Source organism: Geospiza fortis, unplaced genomic scaffold (assembly GCF_000277835.1).
Source record: "Geospiza fortis unplaced genomic scaffold, GeoFor_1.0 scaffold506, whole genome shotgun sequence".
Classification (NCBI taxonomy): domain Eukaryota; kingdom Metazoa; phylum Chordata; class Aves; order Passeriformes; family Thraupidae; genus Geospiza; species Geospiza fortis.
This window is the reverse complement of record NW_005054493.1, coordinates 170,836-198,408: the sequence shown is the minus strand read 5'-3', so window position 1 is coordinate 198,408 and position 27,573 is coordinate 170,836. Positions and strand designations below refer to the sequence as shown.

The 27,573-nt window shown below is 45.1% G+C and overlaps 1 protein-coding gene across 1 annotated transcript in view; it reads right to left on the bottom strand.

Moving 5' to 3' along the window:
• The window catches only part of RASAL2 (RAS protein activator like 2), a 54,014-nt gene that overhangs the window by 14,614 nt on the left and 11,827 nt on the right, over positions 1-27,573 (bottom strand). The window contains 11 exon segments of the mRNA XM_005428605.2: position 1; positions 4-53; positions 1,238-1,437; positions 3,726-3,927; positions 4,593-4,829; positions 5,705-5,849; positions 8,449-8,593; positions 10,754-11,308; positions 12,079-12,177; positions 13,702-13,855; positions 22,511-22,620. The exon segment at position 1 is cut by the window's left edge and continues 455 nt beyond it. Of these exon segments, the coding sequence (XP_005428662.1) occupies position 1; positions 4-53; positions 1,238-1,437; positions 3,726-3,927; positions 4,593-4,829; positions 5,705-5,849; positions 8,449-8,593; positions 10,754-11,308; positions 12,079-12,177; positions 13,702-13,855; positions 22,511-22,620 (1,898 nt within the window).

Here is a 27,573-nt window from a genome sequence, read left to right as displayed (position 1 = left end):
TAAAATGTCCATCTACATTTTCCTGGGTTGGAGACTTCATCTTGTTTATGTCACTGTGGAGTGGAAAGGAATTTGGTTAATTTTTGAGCAGCCAAGACCCTGAGAGATCTGTCCCAGAGAAGTCTTTCTACCTCACTTAACCTCCCCCCACTGAAAGCTTCAAGGAGCCAGACTTCCTTTTATGAGCTCTTTGTGTGCAAGTCAGAACACACTCTTCCTTAATTACCGCTTATCTTGGAGAATTGTGCTTGATTCAAGGAATCCTTCATCTTTATTTTTTTTTTATGGGTGAAATCTAAACCATTCCCACTAAATCCTCCCCCCCTTAGTCACTTCTGTCTCTAGCAACACTTCAGATGCCATTTAACCCTTTGCCATTATGTAACAAGAGATGGGACAAAAGGAAATCACCTCAAGTTGTGCCAGGGATGGTTTCAATTGGATACCAGGAAACATTTCTTCACCCAAAGGATTGTCAACACTGGCTCAGGCTGCCCAAGCACTGCTGGAGTCACCATCCTTGGAAGGTGTTAGGATGCGGCACACGAGGACATGGTTTAGTTGTAGCCTTGGCAGTGCAGGGCTAACAGTTGGACTTGATACTCTTAGAGGGCTTTTCCAACCTTAATGAATCTATGACTCTGTGTATTATGGAGGTCTTAAAATTCAGCAGTAACTTTGTGAAGGCTCCTTCAGAGCTGGATGTAAGCTGAGGGGGCATGTGACAACCTGGCCCTCGTACCTGGCAGCCCAGGTACTGCTCTGGGCCTGCAGCAGCTGAGCCCTTTGACAGCTCTGCCATGTCACAGCTCCAGATTAACAGCTGTTACAGCGTGAGAAATGCTGCACAAAACACAGGAGGGACTACTTCTGCTGTCTCACAGGCAATAAGTTTCACCTACAGCTCAGTTTTTCCATTAGCAGCCTGATGGCCAGAAGGAAACACCATGGCTGACCGTGCACTCAGGCTGGCAGTAAATCAGAGAACTGGTTTTTTTATCAGCTCAAATCATTGACTCCCAGAGATTGAGTCCTGGGTAAGTCCAAAGCTCCAGGTGCCCAGTGCCACCTTGTGCACCTCTTACTGGGATGGTCTATTCCCCATGAGAGAGTCCCCATTCCACAGCTCAGATGATGAAGCCCCCAACCCTCAGAACGGTTTGGGCTGGAAGGAGACCTCGAGGATCATCTCATTCCAACTCCTCACAGCTTTAACAACCCCACAGCTGGGACGTACCCATCGCTGGGGTCCTCAGTTATCTTCTGAAGTCCCGAGGAGAGACTTCCAGCGACGTTTGGGCTGGAGCTGTGCTCCGTGAAACGCTTCAGCTGCTGCTGCGTGGGTGTGGGGCTGGTCATGGATTTTGTGATATCCGCAAGAATACGGGGGAGAGGTCCCAGTTTTGCCACGGTTGCCTGTAGGAAGGAATTTTCACCCTAATTGGATACAAGCACCACGACATCCAGCGGGTTTGTGTTTTTTTGGTACCGATGCACAGAGGCGGAGGGATGGAGTGGAAGGAAGGAGGGTGGGTGGTTGTGTGCGGGTGTGCCAGGATCGGAATGCAGTGTTATGGAGCAGCGCAACGACGGCGACCAGATGGATGGAGGAGACGAAACGGGGTGCAGCAGACATTGAGGAAAGAAAAGGAAATAGAAAAGAAATTAGGATTGACCCCCAAAAAATAAAAATCATGCTCAATAAAACAAAACTACCGCCATTCCAATGCAAAACTATCATGCAAAGCACACTGGGTCCCGGGTGGGTGAGGTCAAAGTGAAAACTATGGCATCCGCTCATTGAAGGGCATTCAAAGGCTACAGATTCAGCTGGTGGGGGGGACTTTCCAGGCAAAGGGGATCGTGTGGTAAAGGAAATGCATGCCAACAGATGAGGGGGATCATGAGAGGACCGCAGGGGTTGAGGGTGATGGGGAAAGGGAAGGTTTTTGTTTCATAAGCCTTTCAGTTTTGGTATCCTGCATGGATGCCATCTCCTTCCGCACCGTTATCAACAATTAATTAAGCCATTCTTCCCTACCCAAACTTGAAAAATAACTGCATGAGAGCATCAGTGATCCTCATCCCAATATCACCCCATCAGCATGGGATGAAATGTGTGGCTCCAATTACAGGTTAGCTCAGTGCTGGCCAGGCTGAAAGGTAAAAGCAGCTGGCTTTCAGCAAGGAAGGCTGCTCCTCCAGGCCCTGGCTGCTCACCCCTTTGGGCCACTGCTGGGAGACCAGCTACAGGGCATCTCCAGGCTCCTGGGACTGCAGGAAGAAGGTGAAGGAGCTGCAGATTTATTAAAAAATTAAAATTCTGCTACAAAAATCAATGTTCTTATCAAAGATACCCTTGTCTTCCCCATAAGCAGGTATTCAGCCAGTTTGGCTCCAGAGAAAGGTCTCTTTACAGACACTTTCATACAGCACTGTGGCTATTAAAATCTCCAAGGTAGCTCCTCTCCTCATTTCCCAGTCATTCCCTACAGTAAAGCCATAATGCATGTAACTTTACCCCTTAATTCTCTTTTTAGGAAACCACTGTACCAGCTCCCAAGGGCCTGCTAGGATAGATCCATACATCCAACCTACAGAAAGGGCCATGCAGATTCATACATTTGGAATCTACACTGTCTACATGGATAAGGTAAATTGAAAAACAACATCATAACTTATTATCAAACTAAGATTAATATACAGACAGACTTTTTGAGTCAAGGGCATTTCAATTTACTCTGATATGACAAACTCAGATTTTTGTTTTTTCTTTTAAGTAATGTACAGTGAAAAAAATAGATACACAACCAGTAACTACTTTGGCAAACCCTAATGCAATAAAAATTGAGTGCATCACTATTCACCTTACTTCTCCAGTTTCAAAAGAAAGAATAATATACCTGGAACATGGACAAAATAATGCACCTCTAAAAATTGAAGTATGGAACAGTTCCAAGCACTTAAAAAAATAAAAATACTCAGTTCAGCTTTTCTGGGCCTTATCAACTACATTTGCTACCAAGATTTTAATGATTTTGGTTCCTGCAAACCCACATAGCTAAGGAAGATCAAAGTTCTGCCTTTCCTGCTTCTACAGCTAAAAGGAAGGAGTGCTCATTGCTGGTGGTGTCTGCTGGGATCAGAAGAACAGAACCTGGACACTGCACACGAGCCCAGCACAGGGTACAGCAGAAAGCATCTTGCTCTGCTGCAGGATGGCACTCGGAGCAGATCCAGCCTCTGACATGGCATTCCTTGTGTGCCAAAATGAAAGGCTACGGAAATGAGAGCATCTCAGCAGGCTTTGGATCAGGCTCTTGATGAGAACAGCTCCACAGGGCCAACTTGTTCCTCCATCAGAACCAGGGGAGGGCCTGCTGTGCAGCAAAGCACCTCCCTCAGCACCACAAGGCACAGCAACCTTTTCCTGTCCAAATGCCTCACTTATGAGACAGGACCGGCTGCCCAGGGATTCCAAGCAATGCCCTCAGCACCTGACCTTCCTAAAGGCTCTGCAAAGTGTCTGCAGTGCTGCTGAAGCCCAACCACCTCACACACCCTGCTGCAGGCCCTGATCCGAAATCACAGAAGGAGCAGCTGTGAAACAGCACCATCACACATTCCCTTCCAAAGCTCCTGCCTTCCCCTGGTACTCCCCAGTGTTTGCTGTTGCCATGGAGCCATCCCTGTATTCTCCTTCCAGGGCCTCCAAACAGCTTTACCTTATCAAGCTGGGACACAACCTCCCAGAGGAGGGAATGCAGCACCGAGAGCTCCTTGCCCAGGTCGATGTAGCCGTCGTATCCAGGCATGTTGGAGATGGTATCTGGGTTAGAGAGCTCCCTCAGAAAACGCTGCATTCCTCCCCACTCATGTTCCAAAAATTCATTCATGAAGGCCATGTACTCTTCCTTAATACCAAACCTGCAGGAAAGGGAGGTGGGGAGAAACCCAGTCAATAACCTCCACACAATATACAGAGTACAAGTGCTTACAGACAATTACTTAAACACTTTACTTTAGACCTGCCTTCCTGAAGATTTGGAGTATCTTCAAAAAAAAAAAAATTCAAAATCTGAAGATTTTGAAGTCTTGAAGGGAAAAAACCACATGGACAGGACAATTTAAGAGATTCACTGCTTTGTTGTACTTGCTTAAATACTACTACCTCACTGTTTATATTACAAATCACACCTCTCCCTGCTCCCTCCCACAGATACTCTTTCTCTCCTCCCATGCAGGAGACAAGCTATGCCCTTTGTATCATTCAGCTGAGAATTCTGGAGGGAGAAAACATGAAAATCATGATCTTTGAAACAGCAAGGATCTTCTTTCCCTTTGAAACAGCATAGACAACAGGGTAGTGCATGACTCCTCTTGGTTTTATGCTGTGTCCCCTCCACAGATTCCAACACACTCCAGGTCTGCACATAGGGAGAATTTATCTGAGGTGTCTCAAGTGTCCATATCCAAGTGAGAAGATTCCCCCTTTGCTAAATCTGGCTTCAGTGTGCCACAGAACCAGCTGCCTGTGAGCACAACCAGGGATGGGGCACGGTGCAGGTTTCTGTTCCCCTGGCAGCACCTACTTGGCAAAGTTGGCGAGGTTCTGGATGACCTTGGCGATGAGGGTGAGCGTGCGGGAGGTCTGGTCATCAGGGTACTCCTGCATCAGGTTGAAGAGGCTGGGGGACATGATGGCAGGGCACAGGAAGCGCAGGAACAGCGAGGCACTGATCAGGCGCTCACTGATGTCCTGCTTGCCCCTGTTCAGGCACTGCTGCTTCCAGGATGCAAACACCTCCTTCAGCTCACGAGGGAACACGCTGAAAAGCAAAAGGAAAAAAAAAGAGGGAAATAAAATTGCACCAGCAACAAGATGCAAGAAGCTGAACTGGTGATCAGTCACCCAAAATACTCATCTGTGAGAAAACATATTTTTTTACCTCCCCTTTTTTTCTCTTTCTCTCTAGGCCAGGTAATATCATTAAGCCTCTATTCATAGATCCCCATTTAATCTGATGGCACTTAAATAGTCTTTAAAGCACCCCTTGTTCATCTGTGTTAAGTGAAGCCATTTCCAGACAGGCTGATTTGCAAGCTAGAACTACTTATCCATTGCTACCCTGGAGCAAACAGGGTATTAGAATACTGAAAACAAACGAGCCAAACTGAGCTCATCTCCATATCTGACAGTTTTACCTTGCTTGTTAAGCTCTCAATATTATGCCTTTGCTTCATGCCAAAGCAGAAAGGCCCCTCTTCTTCCACTGCTACTCAGAAACAGAGATTAATAGAACTCTCCCTGCCAGTGCTTCCTCCCTGTGATTTCCTGTTCAATTCCACACATCTGAAGGGTCTAAAAGTCTTCTGTATACATCAAAACTTGCAGCTTTTTATGCCAAGTCCAAGCTAAGCTATTGTTTTCTGACTTTATTCCCTCCTTATCCAGTCACTCTCAGCGTGTGCTCCCTTGGCAGGGCATTTGGGGAGGTGTGGTTTGTGGGTTGGGACCCCTCAGTCTGGGCACAGGCTCCACCTGCAATCTGGAGTCACAGGCAGGAAGGCAGTGAGGAGAGGGCACTGGGAGGATGGAAGGGGCTGTGCTCCCTCCCTGTCCCACTGCTGCTCCCTCACCCTCAGAGGAGAAACAGGCACCCTGAGCAAACAGGGACAAAGGGAGGGAAGGAAGGGGCCTTACCAGTAAGAATTGATAATCTTGCAGAAGACCAGCTCACAACACATTTTCAAGTTGCACTGATGATCTGCTAATTCACTCTGTGAGCACCTGCTGGGATCTGCTTCACAGTTTTCATCTGACTCATACACAGCCTTGATAAACTCCCCTGGAAGAAGGGAAGAGAAGGAACCAGGGTAGTTACAAGAAAAGCCTACTTGACAAACCTTTAAATCCTGCTTATGTCTTTCCCTGGCAACTGCCTGTCCTGCTCTGGGTGTCTGCAGCTCAGCCTCCAGACACCAGCTGTTGGGGACACTTCTCCCAGCCCCTTCCCAACACAGCACAGCCTGGGCTCTGATGCTTCAGCCTCCTGTGCCCTTGTGTCCCCAAGTACAGGTGCAAAAACAGGATGGCTCTGCTTAGCAATCCTGCAGGCACTTCCCTTATGGCCTAGAGAGGAGGATTTGACTTGGTAATCAAACAGTGTTATCGACTATGAAATTATCCACAGTCCTAGGAATGAAGCTGTATGCTATTTGTCTTCATAATTTCCCCAGAAAATGCTCTGGCAATGATATTTATTTATATTATTGCTAAATCTGCCCTTTTTTTAATTTTAAAAAGTGTCACCTTGCTCTTGAATAAGAGTAATACCCAAGCCTTACCTAGATGCTGCTAATTTTGTCAACCTCTTATATCAACACCTTACAGTGTTTTTATGGCCTGCATCTTTCAAGCTCCTTGGCATTTCTGTCACCCTTCCCTTTCAGCATCACAACAGAAACTGCTCACATGCAAACCACATGAAGCTGCCTTTGTCTGACTGACTGGAATGAGCTACTCAGTGGTTTCCCTCCTCTATATGCAGGCATTCCAAGTGATTTTTAAGCTGTTGGGTGTTCACTAGGAAAAACCCTTTTATTCACTGGTTTAATGATTCAATGTCTTTCAAGTTCATCTCCTCAGATGATCCCACTGGCTCTGAGCTAACACAAGGCTTATATGTGGAAAAGGGGCTTCTTTTTAGCCTTTGCTTTCCTAAAATCCCTTAACACCTCTCAGCCCCTTCCCAAATCTCAGCTTGGTGTTGTTGCAAGCAAAGCAGGCACCATATTTTCTTAGTTTTTGTTTACTTGCAAAACTGCTGGCATCACTTTTGTTGAGTCAATTCTGTTTTAACTCTTGTTTACTGGATAGAATTTTTTTATCCTTAAACATATTTGAAGCTTACTCTTTGTGGTCCACAAGATTCAAATATAAGATTCCCTTCCAGACATGTTACATTGCTAACAGCAACCACAGTGTCATTAATCCTTTCAAAGAACAGGGCAGCTGAGTAAAATGACATTAAAAACCTGACAAAGAATTAGATGGGGATATTGTCATGAGCAAAGTTACCCTGAGCTGCAGACAAGCTGGACAGCCTTGGGGGCATTTTCCATCTCTCCTGCCTGTGATTTACCATCTTATCACTCAGTGCTAAATGATGTATTAGAAGTCATTAATGTTAGGATATTTTATGCAATTACTGCACATTAAGGAGCTTGCAGTCAGCTGTAATGGAGTGGTCCCACAGCTGATGTTCAGCCTGCTGGGAAGCACAGCACAAAGCACCAGGCTGCTCGTTTCTCTGTACCAGGTGAGAGCCTGCAACTGTGACTTACACTCAGTGGTCCCACTCAGGAGAATAAGACTACCAGAAGAGACTCATTACACTCCAGAAATGGCCAAACTGGATGTAATCCCAGAGCTGACTGCAGTGACCCTTGGAGCACTAATTTAGCCAGCTATCTCCTTGATGCCTTGCCAGAGTCTGGGATTGCTGAGGACAAGCGAGACTGCTGGGAAAGCAAGTAGCTTGGCTTTTTTTTCCCTTTTTGTGAAAGGATGTGGTGTGGGACTTGGCTTTGGCCTGATCTTGTTTCTCTTGTATCAATTTCCAAAGCTTTCTTCATCCCAGAAACAACGGGAGGTGGGTGGCTCATTGTGCAACTGTGGAGAAGGAAGATTTGTGTGGAGCTGCTGAAACCCGACTGTGGTGAGGCTGTGTGAGGCAGCCAGCCTGGGTTTGGTGCCCCTTGCTGCTGACTTTGTGTGGCCAGGAATTCCCCAGGCACTGGGTTATGACTAGAGCAGAGCCTTTTGGTGGAGGGGGGACAATAACAAAATTATCAGAGTCCACCCTGGCATGTAACAGTGGGCATGAAGACCCTGTGGGGAGGATGGAGTAGGAGATCCCAGGATGGCCAGAGAATTTTAATGAGTCAGTGAATAAAGAACACTCAGAATAAACACAGGCAAGAGGCTTCCCAGACAGAATGCATCTTGATCTCCTGTCCTGGGATGCTCAGCAGCCTTGCAGCCTCACTCCCTGGCCTTGTCTCTCCAAGGACTCTGGGTCAAAACCCCTTTTCCAAGCCTGTTTGTATATCAGATGGAACAAGCACCATTGCTTACAAAGAAATTGCAGTGTTACACCTGTTTAGCATGCTAGAGACACAAAAGGAAGTTACCCAGAAAAACAGAACATGGTAATACAAATTCGAAGAGGGACTCAGCTACATCAAATCTTGCCTTTCATGGGTGCTACTCCTGCAGGCACCAAAGAGCACCCTTCTCCACGTGGAGGAAGGGCATGGAGAGCAGGACAGTGTGCTATCTGGGTACGAGACACTCAGGCTGAAGCTGTTCCTTCCCATCCCACATTCCCAGCTGCAGGCACAGCTCAGGGTCAGCCCTTGCTGTGCAAACAGGGGGTTTCTTACCCAGTGCATCCTGGAGGTATTTCTGTCCTACCAGCTTGAGGTATTCCTCAATAGCTTTGGTAGCAAGTGTGTTCTCCCTGAAGATCAAGACATCATGTTCTGCACAACGATCTACCTCAGCCATCACCAAGTCTGTCAAGAAGTCCTGAGGGAAAAAGGTCAAATGGCAAAGGTGATTTGAACCAGCCCAGTTGTGCCAGGCTAACTGCAGAAGCCAAGAAGGAAGGATATTTCAGGAAAATAAATAATTTCTCAGCCTGAGACAAGGGGTGCAGCTGCTACATGAAGTACAGTCCATGGAAATAGCCAGGTCTCCTTTTGGGTTTATTATATTTGTAGAATGATATAGATCACAAATTATAAAGGGTGAAGCAAAAGTGTCTAAAAAAAACCTTTACAGCCAAGCTTGTGTTTCAGTTTAGCTCCAGAACAGAACCTCTCAGCAGCTTGTTTATCAGAGGCTTTGACTGCTGACAGAAACTGTGCTATTATATTTATCCTTATCTTTTTAAGCAATATTCCATAGAAACATGGATTTAAAAATCCAAATTGGAAGTGACACACAAGTTATTACAGCTTGATGATATTTGAATAAGAGGAATGGCTTAACAAATTAAATTCACAAACCAAGACTGCTTTAGGATTTGGAAAAAAAGAAGTTAACATTCAACTTGCTGGTTATCTACATGGCTTAACTTGAACTGTATTAGATTGTCCAGGCAGGAACTGTCAGCAAGCCTTGATACAGAGAATAATCTCTTGATATAGGGTCTAATTTTACAGTAATACTTATTCCCTGAAGTGGTAACTTTATGTGAGTAAACAACATTTAGTACTCTTGGATTTCAGTCCATTATTGCTGTTTCTTTTCAACAAAATCCACAAGAATTCTTTTCACCTGGCACAAACTGGGAACATCCAGCTGCATCCCCATCAGCAGAAGTATGAGCTGGAAATACCCTCTAAGGAGCTTTATGGCAACCTCAGCCACCTGTGCCTCCCATAAATAGAGGTTCAAAACTTCACACACCAGGAATGCAAAGTTATAACACCAATTTATCAACTTGTTGCAGCAGGCACTGCAGCAGTCCAGAGCCTGTTTTCCAGCAGGGTTTCAACATAATCTTAGCTACCAGCTTCTCTCATCAGATCACTTAAGGAACATGTTCCTGTCACACACATTGTCACAGAGCACTGGTTTTCAAGGGGCAAGCAGAAAGGGACCTTTTCTGGAATGGTTAGGGTGAGGCTGTCCCTTGGGTGTTGTTTACAGCCATCCTTCCACACCTCTATCCCTCTGATTTGTGCTTTGCTTGCTCTAGCTGGATTCACTGGCAGAAGGTGCCTCCAGTGTGGCACTACTCACACAGCAGCAGCAGCCAGAGACATCAATGCAGGCTAATGCTTCCAGAACTTCCCATGACCTGCAGGGCACTCTCCCACAACCCATCTGAAGGAACCAGTGTGCACCCAGAAGTCCTAAGAGCATCCTTGGGGCAGGTGGGATCACCATTAAGCCAGTACAGATCCCCCAAATGGCTGCTCAAACACTGACCAGATCGATGCAGCATTGATCCGCTCACTCAGCGCTGACTCAGCGCCGGCACCCACTGCTCATTGTAGCACAGGCTTATTTATAGAAGCACTTCTCCAGTTTACCAACCTCCTGTTCACTCCTCTCTTAACCTACATCCTGATTTTAGAAATGCAAGGGGACACTCAAAGGTAGGTGCTGATTTTCAGAATAACATGAAGTTACAGAGTGGTCCCGCTTACACTTTGTACACAACATCTATTGTAAATCAAAGGCGACTCTGGTGAAGGGGAGAGAATGATGAGGAGGACTCCATGGATATCAGAAGGCTAATTAATTACTTTATTATACTATACTATATACATTTAATCTAAACTGAATCTGCCAAGCACTCACTCTGCATACAACTGCACACACACTGCACAGAATCTCATGACTGTCACCTGACAGTCCTGACACACACACACACTTGGCCCTGACAGGCCAAGGAAACAAAACATCCTCACTTTGGATAAACAATCTCAACATTGCATTCTACTTTAGCACAACAGGCACAGCAAGTGATAAGAATTGTGTTTTCCCTTCCTCTGAGGTTCAGAGAATGTGAATCTTAGAGATCCTTGGGAAGAATTGTGCCTTGCTTTTCGCTGTGAAGAGAAATGTGGTAACAAACATCTGCTGCTGCTGCTCACTGTCATGGGCCCCCCAGTTTCCACCAGGAATCCCTTATCAGTATCCAGAGTCACTCCAGCAGGAGCCACCTGTGCTTACCTTGGCTCTCCCAGTGCTCTGAAGAATGTGCACCAAGGCAGAAGCCATCTCTTCCTTGTTCTTGACGCTGATCACGGGTTCCAGCACGGAGCACAGCAGGGCGTAATTGCTGGTAACATACTCCCCAAATTCTTTGTACTGCTCCATGGGCAAGATGGTGATGGTCTGGTAGCGGGATTTGATGCGGATGGAGGGCCCCCCTGCCTTGCCTTTGTTGGCTGTGGGGGTGCTCACTGGGTACCATTTCTCCACAAACTGGCGGCCGGTCACGCTGGCCGTGGGGATGTTGACCAACCCTATGTAATTGTTCTTGTCCTTTTTCTTCTTCTTCTCCACGTCCTTGTAGATGTGAACCGTGATGCTCTGAATGTGTGGGAGGCTGTAGAACTCAAAGTGCTCCCCCCAGAAAATGTTATCTGCTTTTGCTTTGCTGGTGGTGCGGGCAAAGAGGGTGTCATCAAGGCACAGCTCACAGAAGTATTTCTTCTTCGGGGTCAGGTCCTTGGCCTCTATGATCCAGAGGCGAAGCACGTTTTCAGCTCGGCGGCAATTGTCCTGTGCAGGAGAAAGAGATCAGTTCTGACTCAAAACCCCTAAAAGTTGAATATTTCATCTTCTGAAGCAGCAGCAAAGGCGCTGCCTTTTCTGTCTGAGGCAAGGACAGAGTCAGAATTCAGAATCAGACAGGCTGATCCAGAGAGAATTGGAATCTCTAGAAAAATGGACATTTTCTAAAACAGAGGCAAAGGGCTGTCTTTTCTATGTCAAGAGTGTTGGAATATTTCTCTTCTTCAAAAGCTGTATTTGAAATGCTTTAGAAAACAAACACTCTGCACCAGAGCCTGTCCAAAGCTGCCAGACTGGTGAGGAATCCCAGAGCACTGTTAGCCTGGCCCTGGGAGGTAGGATTGCAGCTATGGAGTGACTTATCAGACATTTCCAGCTGATCTATAACTTGATTCCCCATCTCACTCCAGCTCCAATTGGTTTAATGTTGGATTTTTTGGGTTCCTAGATTAAAACATGACCCTTATGAAGGTGTGTCCCATCTTTGCCAGGTGCATGGTCTCAGGAATCCAGCCTGCATCCCAGGCTGGCACTGGGCAGGGATCAGGAGGCAGGCTGGTGTATGTTTACTCATTAAAGGTCTGCCCTGCTGCACTCCTGGAACAGCACAGGGCAGCTTTAGACACATGGATGAGCGGACAGCTCCCCAGACTAAATTAATTGAGGACGCATCTGTGGGAAGCCCTGGTACACTGGACTAAAATCCAATCATCCCACCTCCATTCCCCCACTAATCTCATTTTTGCAGTTCCTATTACCTTCATCGGCTGCGATAGTCTGCGTATGTTTTCCATCCACCAGTCCCTCTCTGCTGCAGAGGAACAACTGAAGCATTTACTGCCCTTGGAGTAGGTTACCTGGAATGAATAAATGACAGACTGAGCTCAGGCAAGCCTAGGAGACATGGAAGAGGCTGCAAAAAGCAAGGAGGAAGATAAACAATGCTTGAGTAACAAAGTAAATATGAAAAAGGGAGGTAAAAATACAGTGGCCTAGGAAGCAGAGAGGATAAAAGGCCCACAAAACGCAGAGAGCAAAAGTTTGAGGTTCTATAAAACTAGAGAAACTAAAGAATTTATATAAAATTAAGAGCACCAGAGGCTCCTCTTAAAGACTTTTAAACAAAGCTTTAATCAGCCAGTTAATCTTTCTTTTTTTAAAGAGTTGTTAATTGATCTGTGGCTATTAAAGCTTGCTGATTTCCCTGTGAAGGCCCAGGGGCACAGGATCTGGTTACTAACAGTGTAAAGACAGAACTGACAATGCATTAGCATAAGGCAAAAACCACTGGCCATAATGACTTGAGTAAATACAAAATATTTCCAGGGGTCCATATAGGCAGCAGCAGCCTAAACAAACGGAGGGAGCTGAGCTCTGCTCCAGCCTGACAGCTCTGCTTTCCCACACCAGGGAACCGCCTCGGTTCCTTCCCCTCTTACGTGGCCTGACAAGCCTCATTTTTACTCCTTCCATTCATTTGTGCTCACAATTACAAAGCAGTTTGAGGCAACAGCCTCAGAGCTAAGCTGTTGCCAGTGTTTTCCACCCAACTCCCCAAGCCCAAGCAAGCTGCAAAGTGCTTCCAGCCAGAAGAATGAGGCTGAAGCAAACAGGAACAGTTCCTGGATGCATCATGAGGGACCAGAGCCTCATATGCTGGTTTACTGCCAGAATTTTCCAGGTTGTAAACAGATCTTTGTTCCAGAAGTTCCGACACATCTGACTAACCCTGCTGAAGACAGAGTGACCTGCCCCTGCCACGACAGGTGACGTGGCCTCAGCTGCATGCAAACACACAGGGCTGCACTGCTGGAGCTGTGATGGCAGGACTGAGCTCATACAGAGTCTCTGCCTGTGTCTGGAGCAGAGCTCAGAGCCACAGCCTGCAGCCTCTGCTGAAACAGCAAAGGGAGCTTTGGATCCTGCTTCACAGAGCCATGGACACGTCCACAGCCACTGAGGCTTCTCTGGCAACTTGAAAGCACTGAGCTAATGGAATAGGGCTCTGACTGGAAAACTCATTTCTTGGATACAGTCAATTTTCTAAATTCAATTTTAGGTGAATTTGGAAGGGTGAACACACAGCTAATGTACATACTATTGCATATCCATTGTGCTGTATGTATCAACCATACATTTGCATGCACACTACAAATGCTTATCAAACTGAAGAGATTTTTCAATTAGAAAAAGATTTCTCTCTGTTCAGTGACTGATGCCATTAGCCTCAAGGACTTCAAAAGTCACATGGTGGCTCAACAAGCCCCCACCCAAACCTCAGCCAGGCAGTGGCTGCTCTGTTTTTCAGTCCCCAGTCCTGGAGCAGCATTCCCCAAGGGTTCAGGGGGATGGCAGCTGCCTGGGTTGGAGCCTGTCCCTACCTCAAAGCAGAAGTCTCGTCCAAGGATACTGTTGTGAAGTGGTTTGACAAAGACTGCTTCTTCTGCTGCGAAGTCCAGAGTCTCTATGGTGCTGGCTTGGTTCAGTAAGGACTCATGGGAACGGGACTCCTTCAGCTTGGGCAGCTCACGTGGTCTGGAGGACAAGGAGGAAAGGAAATGTCTTAGTTTTTCTCACAATTACCAAAAAGAGCTGGCAAGATGCCAGACAAAGCTGCAGCTTGACTCGGTGCTTATTCAGAGCAACTTCCACAATTAGTCTGCAAACCTTATGAAAATAACATTAGGCCAGCAACCCCAGACTCCCAAGGCAATATCCAGCCTAGGAAGTCCATTCCCACTGACCTAGAAATTATAGCTGCCAAGTTGTCAGTGAAAGAACAGCAGCAAAAAATTCAGAACTTAACTGCTGAAATTTTTAAAAAGCCCATATAGGTAGCTTTGGATGTAATACTGAAAATACTTGTTACTAGCTAGATTAGTAGACAGATGTTGTGTATTAGCAGCAAAAAGCACATGGATCCCTAAATCTGTAACCAATGCAGAATGAGGATTATTCATTAGAGCAGATGACCCTTCACAATATACTTGATTTTTCACATTCAAAGCCTTACACTAAATATACAAATACACAAATTCCATCCCACTTCACGATTGCTCAAATCAGTCATTTTGCATTTTCCTTTTCAGCTGCTTCTTCCAGCTTGAATTTCCAATTTTTTGGATACTTTCTTTCTCTTTTAACTTTTCACTCACACATACTGCTTCTCCTTTCCAGCTGATTGTCCTGTAAATCCCTGAGCTCCACCAGAGCTCAAATCTCCCACATTCATAGCATCTTTTTATCAAGGCAGTTTTCTCTTTGTCCTCACCACTTCTTGAACACTTCTCAAACACGTTTCCCTCTCTCCACTATCCACAGCTTTTGGCAATCAACAGTGACATTATCAAATGTGTTTTAACCCTTTCTGTACTCTCTCAATATGATTTAATGCAACATTTGTGCACAGTGGGGAGCTCTGCTGTCAAACAGCACTGCAAAACGTGCCCAGTTTAGAGGTGATGTGGCTTCTCCTTCTGCCTCCAACCTGCCCTAGAGGCTTCTGCAAGAGTCACGTAACACCTGAGGCACAGCTTGCATCTCAAGGTAAACATCACATGCAGACACAACTTATTTCTCCTGTGGCAGGAATTCTGTCAAGTCCTGCACTGCTGACCAGCAAGGAGGAAGAGCACAGAGTCCCAGCTTAGCAGAGAAGGAGCTGCTGGCCTGGCAGGTCTAGCTTTTGTTAAGATATTGAAGTCCCTGTGCTCAGTGATCCCTGAAGGTGAGTCCATAAATGTGGCTGCCCATCCAGCAAGTGTGACTGGGCACAAGGAACAAATATGGAATTACAGAGGCATCAGCTCTCTACACATCACTCACAGAAACACAGTGCTCCTGTGTTCGTCCTCACAGTATTTCCTCTTTGATTCAGTCCCCAGTATCAAATGGAAATTGTTAAAAAATGTTATTTATAGAGGAAAGAAAAGCACAGGTACCTCTAACAGCTTCTCTAATTTTGAAAAGTAATTAGTTTCTGTACACTTTCCTCACATATACAAAAAAAATTAAAAAGTTCCTCACATTCTTTATCCTTAGCAAAATCAAACTCCTCCTACCTGTGAGCAATTCTATAGGGGAACTCAGAGGCAAAAACCCCCAAACATTTGGAAAAGGCATCTGAACGAAGGCTGCTTAACAAAACCTTGGGTACCACAAAGGATCCAGGCAGTGCAACAAGCAGAGCTCACCCAGCTGCTCTTTTGTATGGAATGAAACACTGAAGGTATTGGAGCAGATTCGCACACGATAAGATTTATTAAACAGCGAGGGAGAACTTTGTTCCCATTTAATATACTGAATGACCTAAGTGCAGGCAGCAAAACCCTTTGATGGGAGGAATATTCCAAAGACAGATTTCAAATGCAAAGCAGCAGCCCTGGTAGGAGCCTTGGCTGTGCTGTGCTTTGTTCTAACAGGTTCCAGCAGCAGCTGAACCAAGGCAAACCCAAACCTCAGCCATGTATAATTGAGCACTTGCTGCAGTTAAGGTAGGGCAAGTCTAAAATAAACACACCACAATACACCACTCTAATGTCATCTCTGCAAAATCCTCTCTAATTTCTCCTCTCAAGAAAGCACTGCTGAGGTCACTTGGCTTCTGTCCCTGCCTCAAACTGAGCAATTCCTGTCCCTACAAAGTACTGGGAGCCTGCAGCCAGTGCCCGCTCAGTGGGGAAAGAGAAATAATTACCAAAGAAAGGAGGAAAAAAAGAAAAAAAAATATATGTAGCAATTTCCAGTTAAGCAGAGGCTGCACCTGGAGCAAGACAAGGCAAGCAGACCTACACAAAACAACTGTAGAGCCACTTAGCAGAGCATCTCCAGATCATAGCGGTGCCTCATGCCACAGCCCTTCCCTCCAAACCTCCTGCTCCCTGCTACATCTCACACAACAAATCCTGCCCAGAGAGGAAGAAAGGCACAAACAAATCCAACAGGAGCTCTTCCTCAAGCCTCAGGTTACAGATTTCAGAGGAACACCGTGCCAGGCAGATAGGCTGGGGCCAGGAGAGCAGCCGCAGCTACGGTGAGGGAAGCTCCCTCCTCGGTGAGAAAAGCTCCCTCCTCGGTGAGGAAAGCTCCCTCCTCGGTGAGGAAAGCTCCCTCCTTGTCAGCTCTGCTCCCTCCCCACAGTACCAGGAGAGGCTCCTGCCTGCTCCTGGGTTGCCAAAGCACAGCATCCCCTAAGGAGATTGGGGGGGGCTGGCAGCCAGCAGAGGCAGCTCTGCAGGCGTGGCTAAGGTGACCTTCCCAGACAGAGAAGTTCCTCCTTGTCCTTTCCTACAGCTTTGATGAGATCCAGACATTAAAGGCAATGTAAGAGAGCAAGGAATCTTCCAGGAAAGCCTCCAAACAGCCTCTGGGAACAGGGCAGGGGCAAGGCAGGTACACATAGCAGATGTACTCCAAGCCTGCACATCCCATCTTGCAAGTCACACCTTTCAGGAGCATCTCTGCTGCTCCACTGCTCTTCTGACTGGTGGGCTGTGAGCATTTGGGTTTGCTGCAGAGCAGCTGGAGCACTGGTAGTTTTGTTGACTCAGGGTCCTGTGGCAGACAAATGTCAGTCTGTTCCAGCAATCCTTTGAAGTTACCATATTTAAAACAGCTCAATAAACTGATGCAGTGGCTTAGAACTGGCACTTTATCTTCCACAAACATCAGAGCATCCTAAAGCTGTTGGTTAGATGCAACCACATGCATTTACAAACACAAGTGCATGCATTTGTGAGCACCACAGTATAGATTTCATCTATTGATAGATCTGCAAAGCAAATCTTTGACTTGTGCCTATATCAGCAGCATCCCAATCAATACAGACAATAATTATACAGAAATAATACTTCTCTGCTGCTTTAAAACCTCATCTGATCTGCTGAATCTGTAAAAAGGAAAGAAAATTGCTTGCTGGCTTCCTTTTGCCATAAATGCCACTAATTCATGTCCCAGTGTCCAGCAAAGGGGCTGGATTAACAGGGTCCTTCCTGTATTAGGTAGGAAGCTACTGGGAAAATGAGCATTGCTCAGACTCTGTCAGCAGAGAGGTAATCCCAGGGAAGCAGATTACTGTAAACAGGAAGATCACACATGCAAAAAGTGGGGGAAGGGTTGTTTGTACAAATCTGTTTCTGTTAAACAGCTCCATTAACAACACAAATCCTGTTTTAAATTACAACTAACCTCCCATGATCAACTTTTTATCTTGTTGCTTTTTCTATGTCTGTAAACAACAGAGATTGCAAAGGAACTACATGGGAGTCTAACAGTTATCAAGGCACCAAATAATTCTTACATATTCTCCATAATTTCTTTCCCATAGGAAAAACAGAGGAGGAGCATGTCAGGGAGCATTTTAAACTTCTCACCTCTTTTCACATGTTTTGGAGTACTGGTCTTCAGAGCTGCATCACTTCCTTCTCAATCAGAGTCCAGACAATGCCCTAAACCACTGACCTGGCAGCAGCATGCAACTGCCACTGAAAAAGAGCTCTCCAACCACCCCATCTTGCTGGCCCAGCCCCAAGCTGACCCTTTCTCCTTGCACACCATAATTCAGTAATTTTCCATGACAGGAAAATCTCGGTTGTAAGCCGGGAACTGGAAACCTCTGGCTTTCAGTGGCTGCCCATGGCACACAGCAGCCTATTAGCAAAGTCCTATTATATTCTACTGTCTATAAGGCATGTAGAATAAAGGGTTAAAATCCTAATTGCTCTGGTTATGAAGCTCTCCTGCTGATTTTGACCTATTTAAAAGCCAACCTACAAGGCACAAAAGACTTCCAATTACCGAGCTTACCAGGGAGAGCTCTATATTACTTGTAAAACAAGCCTGTGGACATCAATAATCCAAAAGATTTGGAAAAAAAAAAGTTTAAAAACGAACTTTCCTTTACCAAACTGGTGTGAAAGGAAAGAACTCAGCCCGAGCACCCAGCTACAGCCAAGTCTCCAAATTGCCTTACACCAAGCTGCTTGTCTGCATGCTTCAAATAATTCCAGCAATCCCCATGTGCTGGGAGGCACTCCCCAAGAGCAGAAAGTCGAATTCAATACTCAGCCACTCTGCAAAGTCACAGGAGAGAGCCTGGACTGTAATGCAGAGAATTTTCTGCTGTTCTCCCAGCTCCCAGCCCCGTGGAACAGGACCCTACCGTCTCCAGCATCACCTGCAATTCACCCGGCTCTGCCCGTGCTGCAGCACCAGGATTTTCCCTGTCCAAATGCTCATTTTGTAGGCACCACACCCCTCTTCATTTTCCAGCTGCCAATTATCTGAACATCCTATTACTTGGTCAACAATTCTACAAGTCTAACCAGTTTTATTATTAATTTTTCTTTTTTGAAAAATCAGAAACTTAGGGTAACTTATCTATCTGCAAGGTTACACTCAGGTGTGATTAAATGCTGGGTTTTTCTGAGTATATTGTTCTAGTCTTCCACTGAGATTCTTTTCTGGCAAGGTCCTACCCAAAGCCTCATTGTTTGAATCCTGGATTTGCAAAGCCCTTCCCTGCCTGCCTGCTCTCCCTGCAGATCACAGCTTGTCTAACAGACACCTCTCAGGGTTCAGCCAAGCAGGCTGCTGAATTTCACAGCAGGAGAGTTCTCCTCTCTCCTCTGGTCTCTGCTATTAACGTTTCCAATTGGTTTGTTTTGATGGACCAGAAATGCTTAATTGATGCAGTTTCATTTCCCAGCTAAACTCAAGGTGAATGCTTCATGGAGGAGCCCGGGCTTTGCAGAGAAGCATCAGCCATTAGGAAATATCTATTTATAAAGGGGTCAAGTGAGCTTGCAGGTGGGAGAGAGTAGCCCAGCACTAAGGGGAAGGTCTGTGACAAACGCTGGGGTCTTGCTCAGTTTTCAGTGAAAAACCAAACAACTGCTGAAAGAAATAAGTTCACCAAAGCAGGAGTGAGGCGTCCCTCCAGAAACAAACCACTCCTCCCTCCCCTTTCCCCACACTCCAGAGTGCTGATAGCTACAGATACGCTGAATGAATGCAAGCTGGGAGTGAGTCAAGCCTTAATAAGGCATTGTGTAACACAGATTTCCATCCTGACAGCTAAATCAGGGTGAAAATCCCCCACCCTTTTTTTTCAAAAACCGGCGTTAAATTAGAGCGAACCTGAAAAACACGGCGGGTTTTGCTTCTAGGATTTACACGAGCCCTGCTATTTTCTCACTGCAAAGAGGCAAGGAGGGAGGAACAGGAACTCACCCAAAGTAGAAGAAGCTGTGGCTGGAGGAGTGGTACCTTTTGACCATGAAGCCCAGAGCCATGGCTACCTGCTTCCCTGTGCCCCGCCGGAGCCCATTCCCAGCCCCGCTGCCTCTGGCTCATAATGCCATAAAATGACTTTTAGCAAAGCAGGAGGATTCCCACGTGGCAGTAAATCCCAACAGGGCAAAGCCCTCCCAGCTGTCTGCAGAGCTTTGCTGCAGTCACTGAGACCATATGCAGCCAGTCACAATCATCTTTGCTCCCTCTCTGTAAACAAAACTGCTGGTCCTCTTGGAGATACCCTCAAATTCCTGCCCACAAACTGGAAATATTCATTTGGGCTCTCATTTCAAACAAAATTTTCTTTAAGTCTTTTCTCATGCTTTTTTTACATGTTTTATATATTATGGACACCGAGAAAACATTACAGATGAATGTGTGAGTTGAAAAGCCCAAAGGAAGCAGGAGGAAACAGGCTGGAAGAGCTGTGAAAGATGCCACAGTGACACGGTGCCAGGTCCCCTCATGGTGAGAGCTGTTGGCATCCTGGTGAGATGCTGCACTGGCCACACTTTAAAGAGCCTCATTCCCACCTGCCCAGGCTCACAAAGGAGCACAGTCTAAGTTCTGCCACATCAGTGGCTTGTAAAGAAAATATATTCACCACCAGCAAACAACCTGAGCCTGAGAAACAGGAGGGATGTGAATTACAGACTGAGAGGTTATGGATTTATTCCTACAGGACACCTGGATGCTGATCCATGTTTCTAGAGGGGCACCAGAACTCTCTCCTCTCCTTACCCACCAACCCAGACACACTGAAATAAAGTTAAAACCAGAAAAGGTACATTGGCCAATTGCTTTCTGCTGAAACAGAAAATCTGATTACAAAAAAATCTGCAACTCATCTCCATCCCTGCTCCCTACAGCATTCCTGACTCCCTTCTGTTTTAAATCAACTCTGAACAGACAGCATCCATCCTCTGTCATCATCCAGCATGGCATGCAGTGTTGCAGTATCCCAAATCTTGATGTGCACCAGGATAACCAATCTTCCTTAGTCCAGAATTTTAGAGGTATTTATCTGTAAAATCTCCACTTTCTTGACAGGTCCCAAACACCCCAAAAGCATGAAAAGGCAGTGTGACAGCAGCCTCTATTTCCTTCTAATCCATGCAGGGTTTTAATTTATAAAGCTGTATATTACTTTCTTTGAAGGCAGGGCTCTTGTGTTTGTCAGAGCAAGAAAAGGGAGATGCTATCAGTCATCCTGGCCCTGAAAACCTGTGCAACACCATGACATCACCTAGAACCACCTGCTTGAAATGGGAAAGGGCTGACTCACCAGGGCAGGACAGGAAAGTTCTCACTGCTACAGACTGAGAGGCTCAAACAGAATGGGGGGAACAGAAGGTGAGAGAGTGGCAATTCCTCCTCATGAATTTAGAGTCAGCTCTATGTTCAATAAGGGCACCATGTGATCAAGTACCTGGATTTTATGCTTTTGTGCTTTCATGAATTTTTTTGAATTTTCATCAAAGAAAATTCACATTTTATTTCAGTCTAGTTGAAATTTTGTGCCCACACTAGCAGGGAGTGGAAGGGGGTCTGCTTTTTGAGAGAAGGCAGCTTTGCTGTGTGTTGCATCATGTCTTAAACCAAAGATGTAGGAATTAATTATAGCTATATTTATAAGCTTTCCCAGAACAGCAGTGCTTCCCTGACACTACAAAAGCAAGTATCCAGCATGAGGATACCAAGCTCAGGAAAGACAACCAGATTATTTATGGCAAAGAAATCTTCACATTACAAAAATTTAAGCAAAGCTGCTTTCAAACAACGGTAAAAATAACAGGTACTTGATTGCCTGGTGGCATTATTTAAGATGCTTATGCTCACTGAGTTGCTATTATAGCCACATTGCAACACCCTGAAAGTAGAGATTTACAGGAAAACTTGCATCAAAGCAGCCTGGGTGGACTACAGGAACAAGGCCATCTAGATGGTCGGTCACATCTGGTAAGCAGCAGGCTTTTCTGTAACTCCTGATGTTAACAGACCTCCAACATCCACAGCCTTGCTATCTCTGTGATTTTATGGTCTGCCTTTCAGATGGAGAAGGCAGCACCATTGATTGAAGCAGCACAGCATGACAGATACAACTAATGAATACAGCTCAGCTAAAGGAGAAGGGAAAGTGCACTGAACAATGTCAAATCACAGAAGCCTGCCGTGGCCGCGAGTACAGGCCAACTGATTTTTCACTCTGTCTACTTCTCCTGCTGGGCTACTGTGGAATGTAACACAGAATATGTTTAATAAAAACAATCAAAGGACTTTGCAAACAGTTAGGAAACACTGTGTGTAAGAGCCTTTGCTTGCCTTGTATACAATCCATTCCCAGCCTGGTTCTCCAGCCAAAAGCAAAGATAAACCAAATGGAGCACTAAGATGGTCAGAAATTACTGAGTTTTCCAGTTTTCTGAAATACAGATCATCTGTTCCTTGTGGTAACACTGCAATAACCAAAACACCAACACTGCAAGGGTCCCCAGAATGCCTGAATTGCACTGCACATCTGGGCTGTGCCAGCACTGGTGGAACCACCCTGGTCACACCAACACAACTCCTCCTCTCACTGGCCTGCAGGCAAGCCCTGCATGCTGCAAGGCAAATTTCTCTCCAGCTGATCAATCCCATGGTTTTATATAATAAAACTGGAAGTTATTTGAAACAGATGCAGGACAAGGTACTGGAGTCCATCTGCTCAACCTGAGCTTTTGGACAGCTGTGAAGAGCAGCAGTTTCCCATCGTGTATCAGCAGCACAGTGCACACTAAGCTTAAAAGTACAGAGGCAGCCCCACAAACACCCCTCATGCCAGCTGGACAATAAATCCCCTTCCTGCCCTCCTCCCCTGAGTGCACCCACGTGCTGGGTGTCAGCTCTGCACCTTACCTGTCCTCAGAATTGTTGGGAGAGGGCAGGCGGAAGCTGATATTCCTGTCCAGCTTGGATTGGCTCTTCGTCCTCTTGATGGATCCCTTCAGGCGCTTGCTGAAGAAGCCCTGCAATGAGAAGGTGCAGAAGTGAAAGAGGGAAATCGATGCCAGTCATGAATCACTCAGTGCTCTGTCACTGAGCCCAGACACAGAGGTTTGATGGCACTCACAGGACGGGCTGGACTGGGACTGCTCTGAGCAGGAAGAAAGGCAGGGCTGGGTTGGCAGGGACAGTTCCAGGAGGGGAGAGCCTCAATTGCAATAATTAGCACTACTCACATTACTGGGGCACTTCAGTGGATCCCAGCTATTATACAAGAGACCTAAACCCCACAATTATCATTTATAAAAGAGCAATCTTCAATATCAGTATTTGTTCCTACTTCCCCTCTCTATGCCACGTTTTTAATTCTTGGTGAGCTTCAAAGTACAGAGGTTCTTATATTATGAGCTTCTATTGAGCCCACAGTTGCAGGCAGGTTTGCCTTTTTAATTGAGATATAGCACATTAAATCTTTAAATAATTCATAATTTCAATAATCTGGCTAGCCAGAACAGAAAATTTCAAAGCATTTCACACACCAGTGGCTTCAGATATCAGTTATAATATTGGTAAGAAGCAAAGCTCAATTCAAAAATCTTCTTAGGATCTAAAAATAAAATAAATCTTCAAAGAATCTGTCTTCAAACTACAATTTTTCACCCAACAATCACAGCCCAAAGCCATGTTAGTTGGAGGGAGTCTCTGGGATCATCTCCTGCTCCATGGGAGTGTGCTGCCAACACTAGGTCAGCCTAATTCTGAGTTGGTCTAGCCAAGTTCTGAAAACCTCTGGAGACAGAGGGAACAAAGGAAGGGGAATCTGCTTTCTGCACTGAAGGCAGTGCTACATTTAAGACTGCCCTTCAGTTTTAGCTTCTGAGCCAGAGGCTCCTCAGGGGTGAAAGCTGCTACATTCTCCTGATAAAGTGGAAAAGGCTTGATATCAAAATAATAAAAAAAAACCAAACAAAACAAAATCAAACAAAAAATAAAAAACCAACAAAAAACCAACCTCCCCCCCACCCCCCAAACAATAAAACCCACAAAAACCAAACCCCACAAATGTATCCAATGTGCTGGGGGAAAAGGTCCTGTCAAAAGGGCAGAGTGTTTTCAGCTGTGTGTGCTGCTCACTCTGCCCATGGTGCTGCACTTCTCTTGGTCCTGGTATTGAAAAAGTGCCTTTGAAAAATCCCTGTAATCAATAGATGCTCCTGGGCTTCTCTTGGGGCAGTTGCTGGAATTCAAGTAGAGGATGTACAGCCCTTTCAAAGGCACTTTTGTATATTCTGACCTCTCAGCATAAAAGGTAACAAACCCAGCCACAGGGATTCAGATCTGGGGGACCCCGGCTTCACTCCAGTACCTCCCAGTCTACTCCAGCTGCAAACATGAAATAACAAGGCTTTTTCACCTTAAGGGCAAATAAAACAAAACTGACCCAATTCAGCAGGGGTCCAGAAATATTTGTATTGAATAATTCCAAATCTCACTCAGAGAAAGATGGTGAATATTCATTTTTGTGTGCATGTACAGTTTTAAATTGGTACTGCTTTAACATGGAACACGCTCTTGGTTTAATTGAACATAATCTATACCACCCCAATGAAACAAATGTTCTATGTGGGGTTGAATAAGATTAGCCAGAGTTGACTATACAAAAAACCAAAATAAAACAAAACCAAAAAACAAACAGGGTAAGAACATATTTAAAGACAAAAATTTATTCAAACAAAGGGTGTGCTTATTGGTCATCCTCAAAAGAGTTGACAACATTTTCAATATTTGTTCTGTGCTGGCAGTTCACGCAGGGCCAGTGCTTACAGATGGACAACCTGGGAGCAGCATGAAAAATTCACACGTGCCAGAACTGAGCAGAGTTTTTTGACTTCCATTTGCCAAAGGAAATGCTTTTAAATACCAAATGTGGATAGAAAAAATATGCAGTGATGAAAAATAAACTTCTACCTGCAACAACACCACCCAACTGAAAGTTTTATTTCCTTTTATTCCTATAGACAAGAAATCCCTGCCAATGTTTATAAAGCAGCCTGCACCATTAAAAAGACAAAAAAACCTCTACTGCTTTTCTTATTGTGCAGGTATTTCTCCTAAATACTTATTTCAACACAAAACTGACTCTTGTTTGGTTCTTATACCTAAATGTAATGGAGTGTCTGAGCTTTAGGAATCATCACGGAACTTCCTTAAAAACAGTGAGAACTTTACTGCTTAAACAAACACCCTCAGACAAAAAGATGTAAATTATTGCCCAAACTGATGAGACTATGTTCTTAATAAAAAAAAAAAAGTACAAAATATTTGGTAGGATAAACTAGGTAGGATGAAATTTGAAAAGAGACAGATTTGAGGTTCATACTTAATTGCCCTCAGAATCACAGGTTTAGAGGAACAGGGATGAAAAAGAGAGATGGGGAGAGAGCAATGGTGCACAATCACACACACACACAATCAGGAACAGGTCAGGGCTGGTTTGTCACCTCATCCAAAAAAACCAAACACTGGCCTAAGAAAACCCAATGATAACAACCTCTAAAAATAATTCAATTCAATCCCACTGAGAATTCTATTCATCTCATTTGGAAGTTAAGCCACTTGACTCTCCTCCTCTGCCAAGAAGCAATCTCCACAGGAGAAGGGATAATTCAGCAGGCTATTGGAACCTTCCCCTCATAGCTGCACAGGGAAAGCACAGAAGCTCTCACCCCCAAGTATTTCCAACCCAGGGGTGGTGCTGTTGAGGGCAGTTTTGGCTTTAGGAAAAGATGACTTTGTGCCAACTGGCTGTTTGTCCTTAACCTGAGCAGGGCAGCACAGAACTGTCTGACAAATTCAGACAGCCCAAGTATGAGCTACTCAACTCCAGAACTGCTGCTCCCTGTGGACATGATGATTCTCCACTCCAGGGAGAGCAGCCCATGCATAATAAATAATGATTGTCCTGGCTGTTCTAAAGAGAAAGGTGAATTCAGCCGTGAACAAATGAAACTGTGTGCAACCATAACACAGATCAGCCATCTATAAAAGGCATTGGTATGAGAAGTTTCAAAGCACTAAAGTAGGGTAAAATGGGCAACAAAAAAGGTTCATCTTACACACAATGCTGTTACCTCCATTGGTTCTTTCTGGGGACAAACACACTGCATCTGAGCCTTGCAATGCTTCTTGAACATCTGTAATTCTTGATGAGGAGCACCAATGCATTATTAATAACACCAGGTGGGTAACTTCATTTACAGAGCCATGAGACTCATCTTCTCTGAGGGGAAGGGCTGGATGGGTACAAAGATAACCCTCAAGTGGCTGAGGATGACAGCAGAACTGCCTCCCCACGAACGTGCCAGGTGAGGACACGAAGCATTTTATTCTTTAAGCTGTTCACAAGCAGCTATCAAGGAAAAAACAATGTCATAGCCAAGTGAAAACACTGTCCTGTGCCAGCAATACTGTACAGCTATGGGAAGGCAAAGAAGCAGGGGAAGATGGCCAGGTGGTAAAATGGAAAGATCAAACTAGAAGGATATTCCAGGAATGAGCAGCAAAATGCTGAAGTTTGCTATTCCTCACAGAACAACAGCAGAAGGCCAATTTAACTAGCAAGAAGGTGAAGCCTGCTTATGAGCCCAGTAACACTCAGCATTAAAATATTAGCAGTGACTCCCTTTGAAAAGCCTCTGGACCACTCACACAGTAGAAAATCAGATGAAAACAAGCCTGGATACACTTTGGAGGTGATACACAGAACAAGACAGGGACTTACAACAGCCACGTTCCACCATCTACTCATCCAAAAACCTGGCTCTATGTCACTGAAGAGGGGGTTTGTGCACAGGCACAGAACAATAAAAAGCATGTTTGAATGTCCAAACAGAGGATAAAGCCCAATAAAAGCAGAGTGGTGTTATGTAAATCTGCTGTAGCTTTCACACTAATGCATCACTCTTCTGATTTTCTCATCTCAGCAAGAAAGCTAGAGCAAAGCAGAACTCCAGAAGTATAAACTGATTAAAGGCAGACAAGAGGGGGATTTACAAATGATATATTTTAAAGACCAACTATTTATTTTAGGAACAAAGGCAAGACAGGATTATAGATGTATAAAACAAATAGAATGGAAATTATCTAAGCTCCTCATGCACCCTGTTACATAAGAAAACCAAAGGGCAATTTAACATGAGAGGCAGCACGTTTCAGATTGTCAGGAGACTTTTCCTAATGCTATCTATAAATGAGCCCATCCAATTCACCAGCACAAGATATTATACAGACAAATTTTTTTTTTCAGTAAGATTAAAAAAGGATTATGTGTTTATATAAGGAAGAATAACATATGTAGCTGCATTAGTCAGGTTTAAAAATAACAAGAGTGAGCAATAATCATGCTTCAGGACACAAGCTGATCAACAGCAAGGATCAGGAAAGATATTTTTCCCCTGATGGGACAGCACTGCAGATTTGGCCAGATAACAATTTCAACTTTCCAATGAAAGATGGTCTGCAGCCACAGGAGGGATGCAGAATAGGAGGAACAAGTTTAGGAACAGTAATAAGAAACCCAAGGAAATGCAGAGGATACTGTAACAAGGGTACATGGATAATACACCTGTTAATAAAATGCATCCTAGGATTGCGTGCACTCTGCATGATGTGCAGCCAAAACTCCTGCAGGAATCCAATTTCCAAGTCCCTGGGAATTATACTGAAAATGCATGAAGAAGCAAGAGCTACCCGATAGCCAAGAGGGCCACATCAGCTTTTCAGACCCCACTTCAGCAGAGTGTTTAGCATGGACACAACTGGGAGCAGCACCTGGCTGCCCACAGCAGGGACAGCAGATGGAAGGAGCATCCTAAAAAGCCCCTATCCAGGAATTAAGGAATAAAGGTAAAAAGTCTGTCTGGAGAACAACTAAACAACAGTGATAAAAAAATAACATGATAAACAGTCACCTGAGC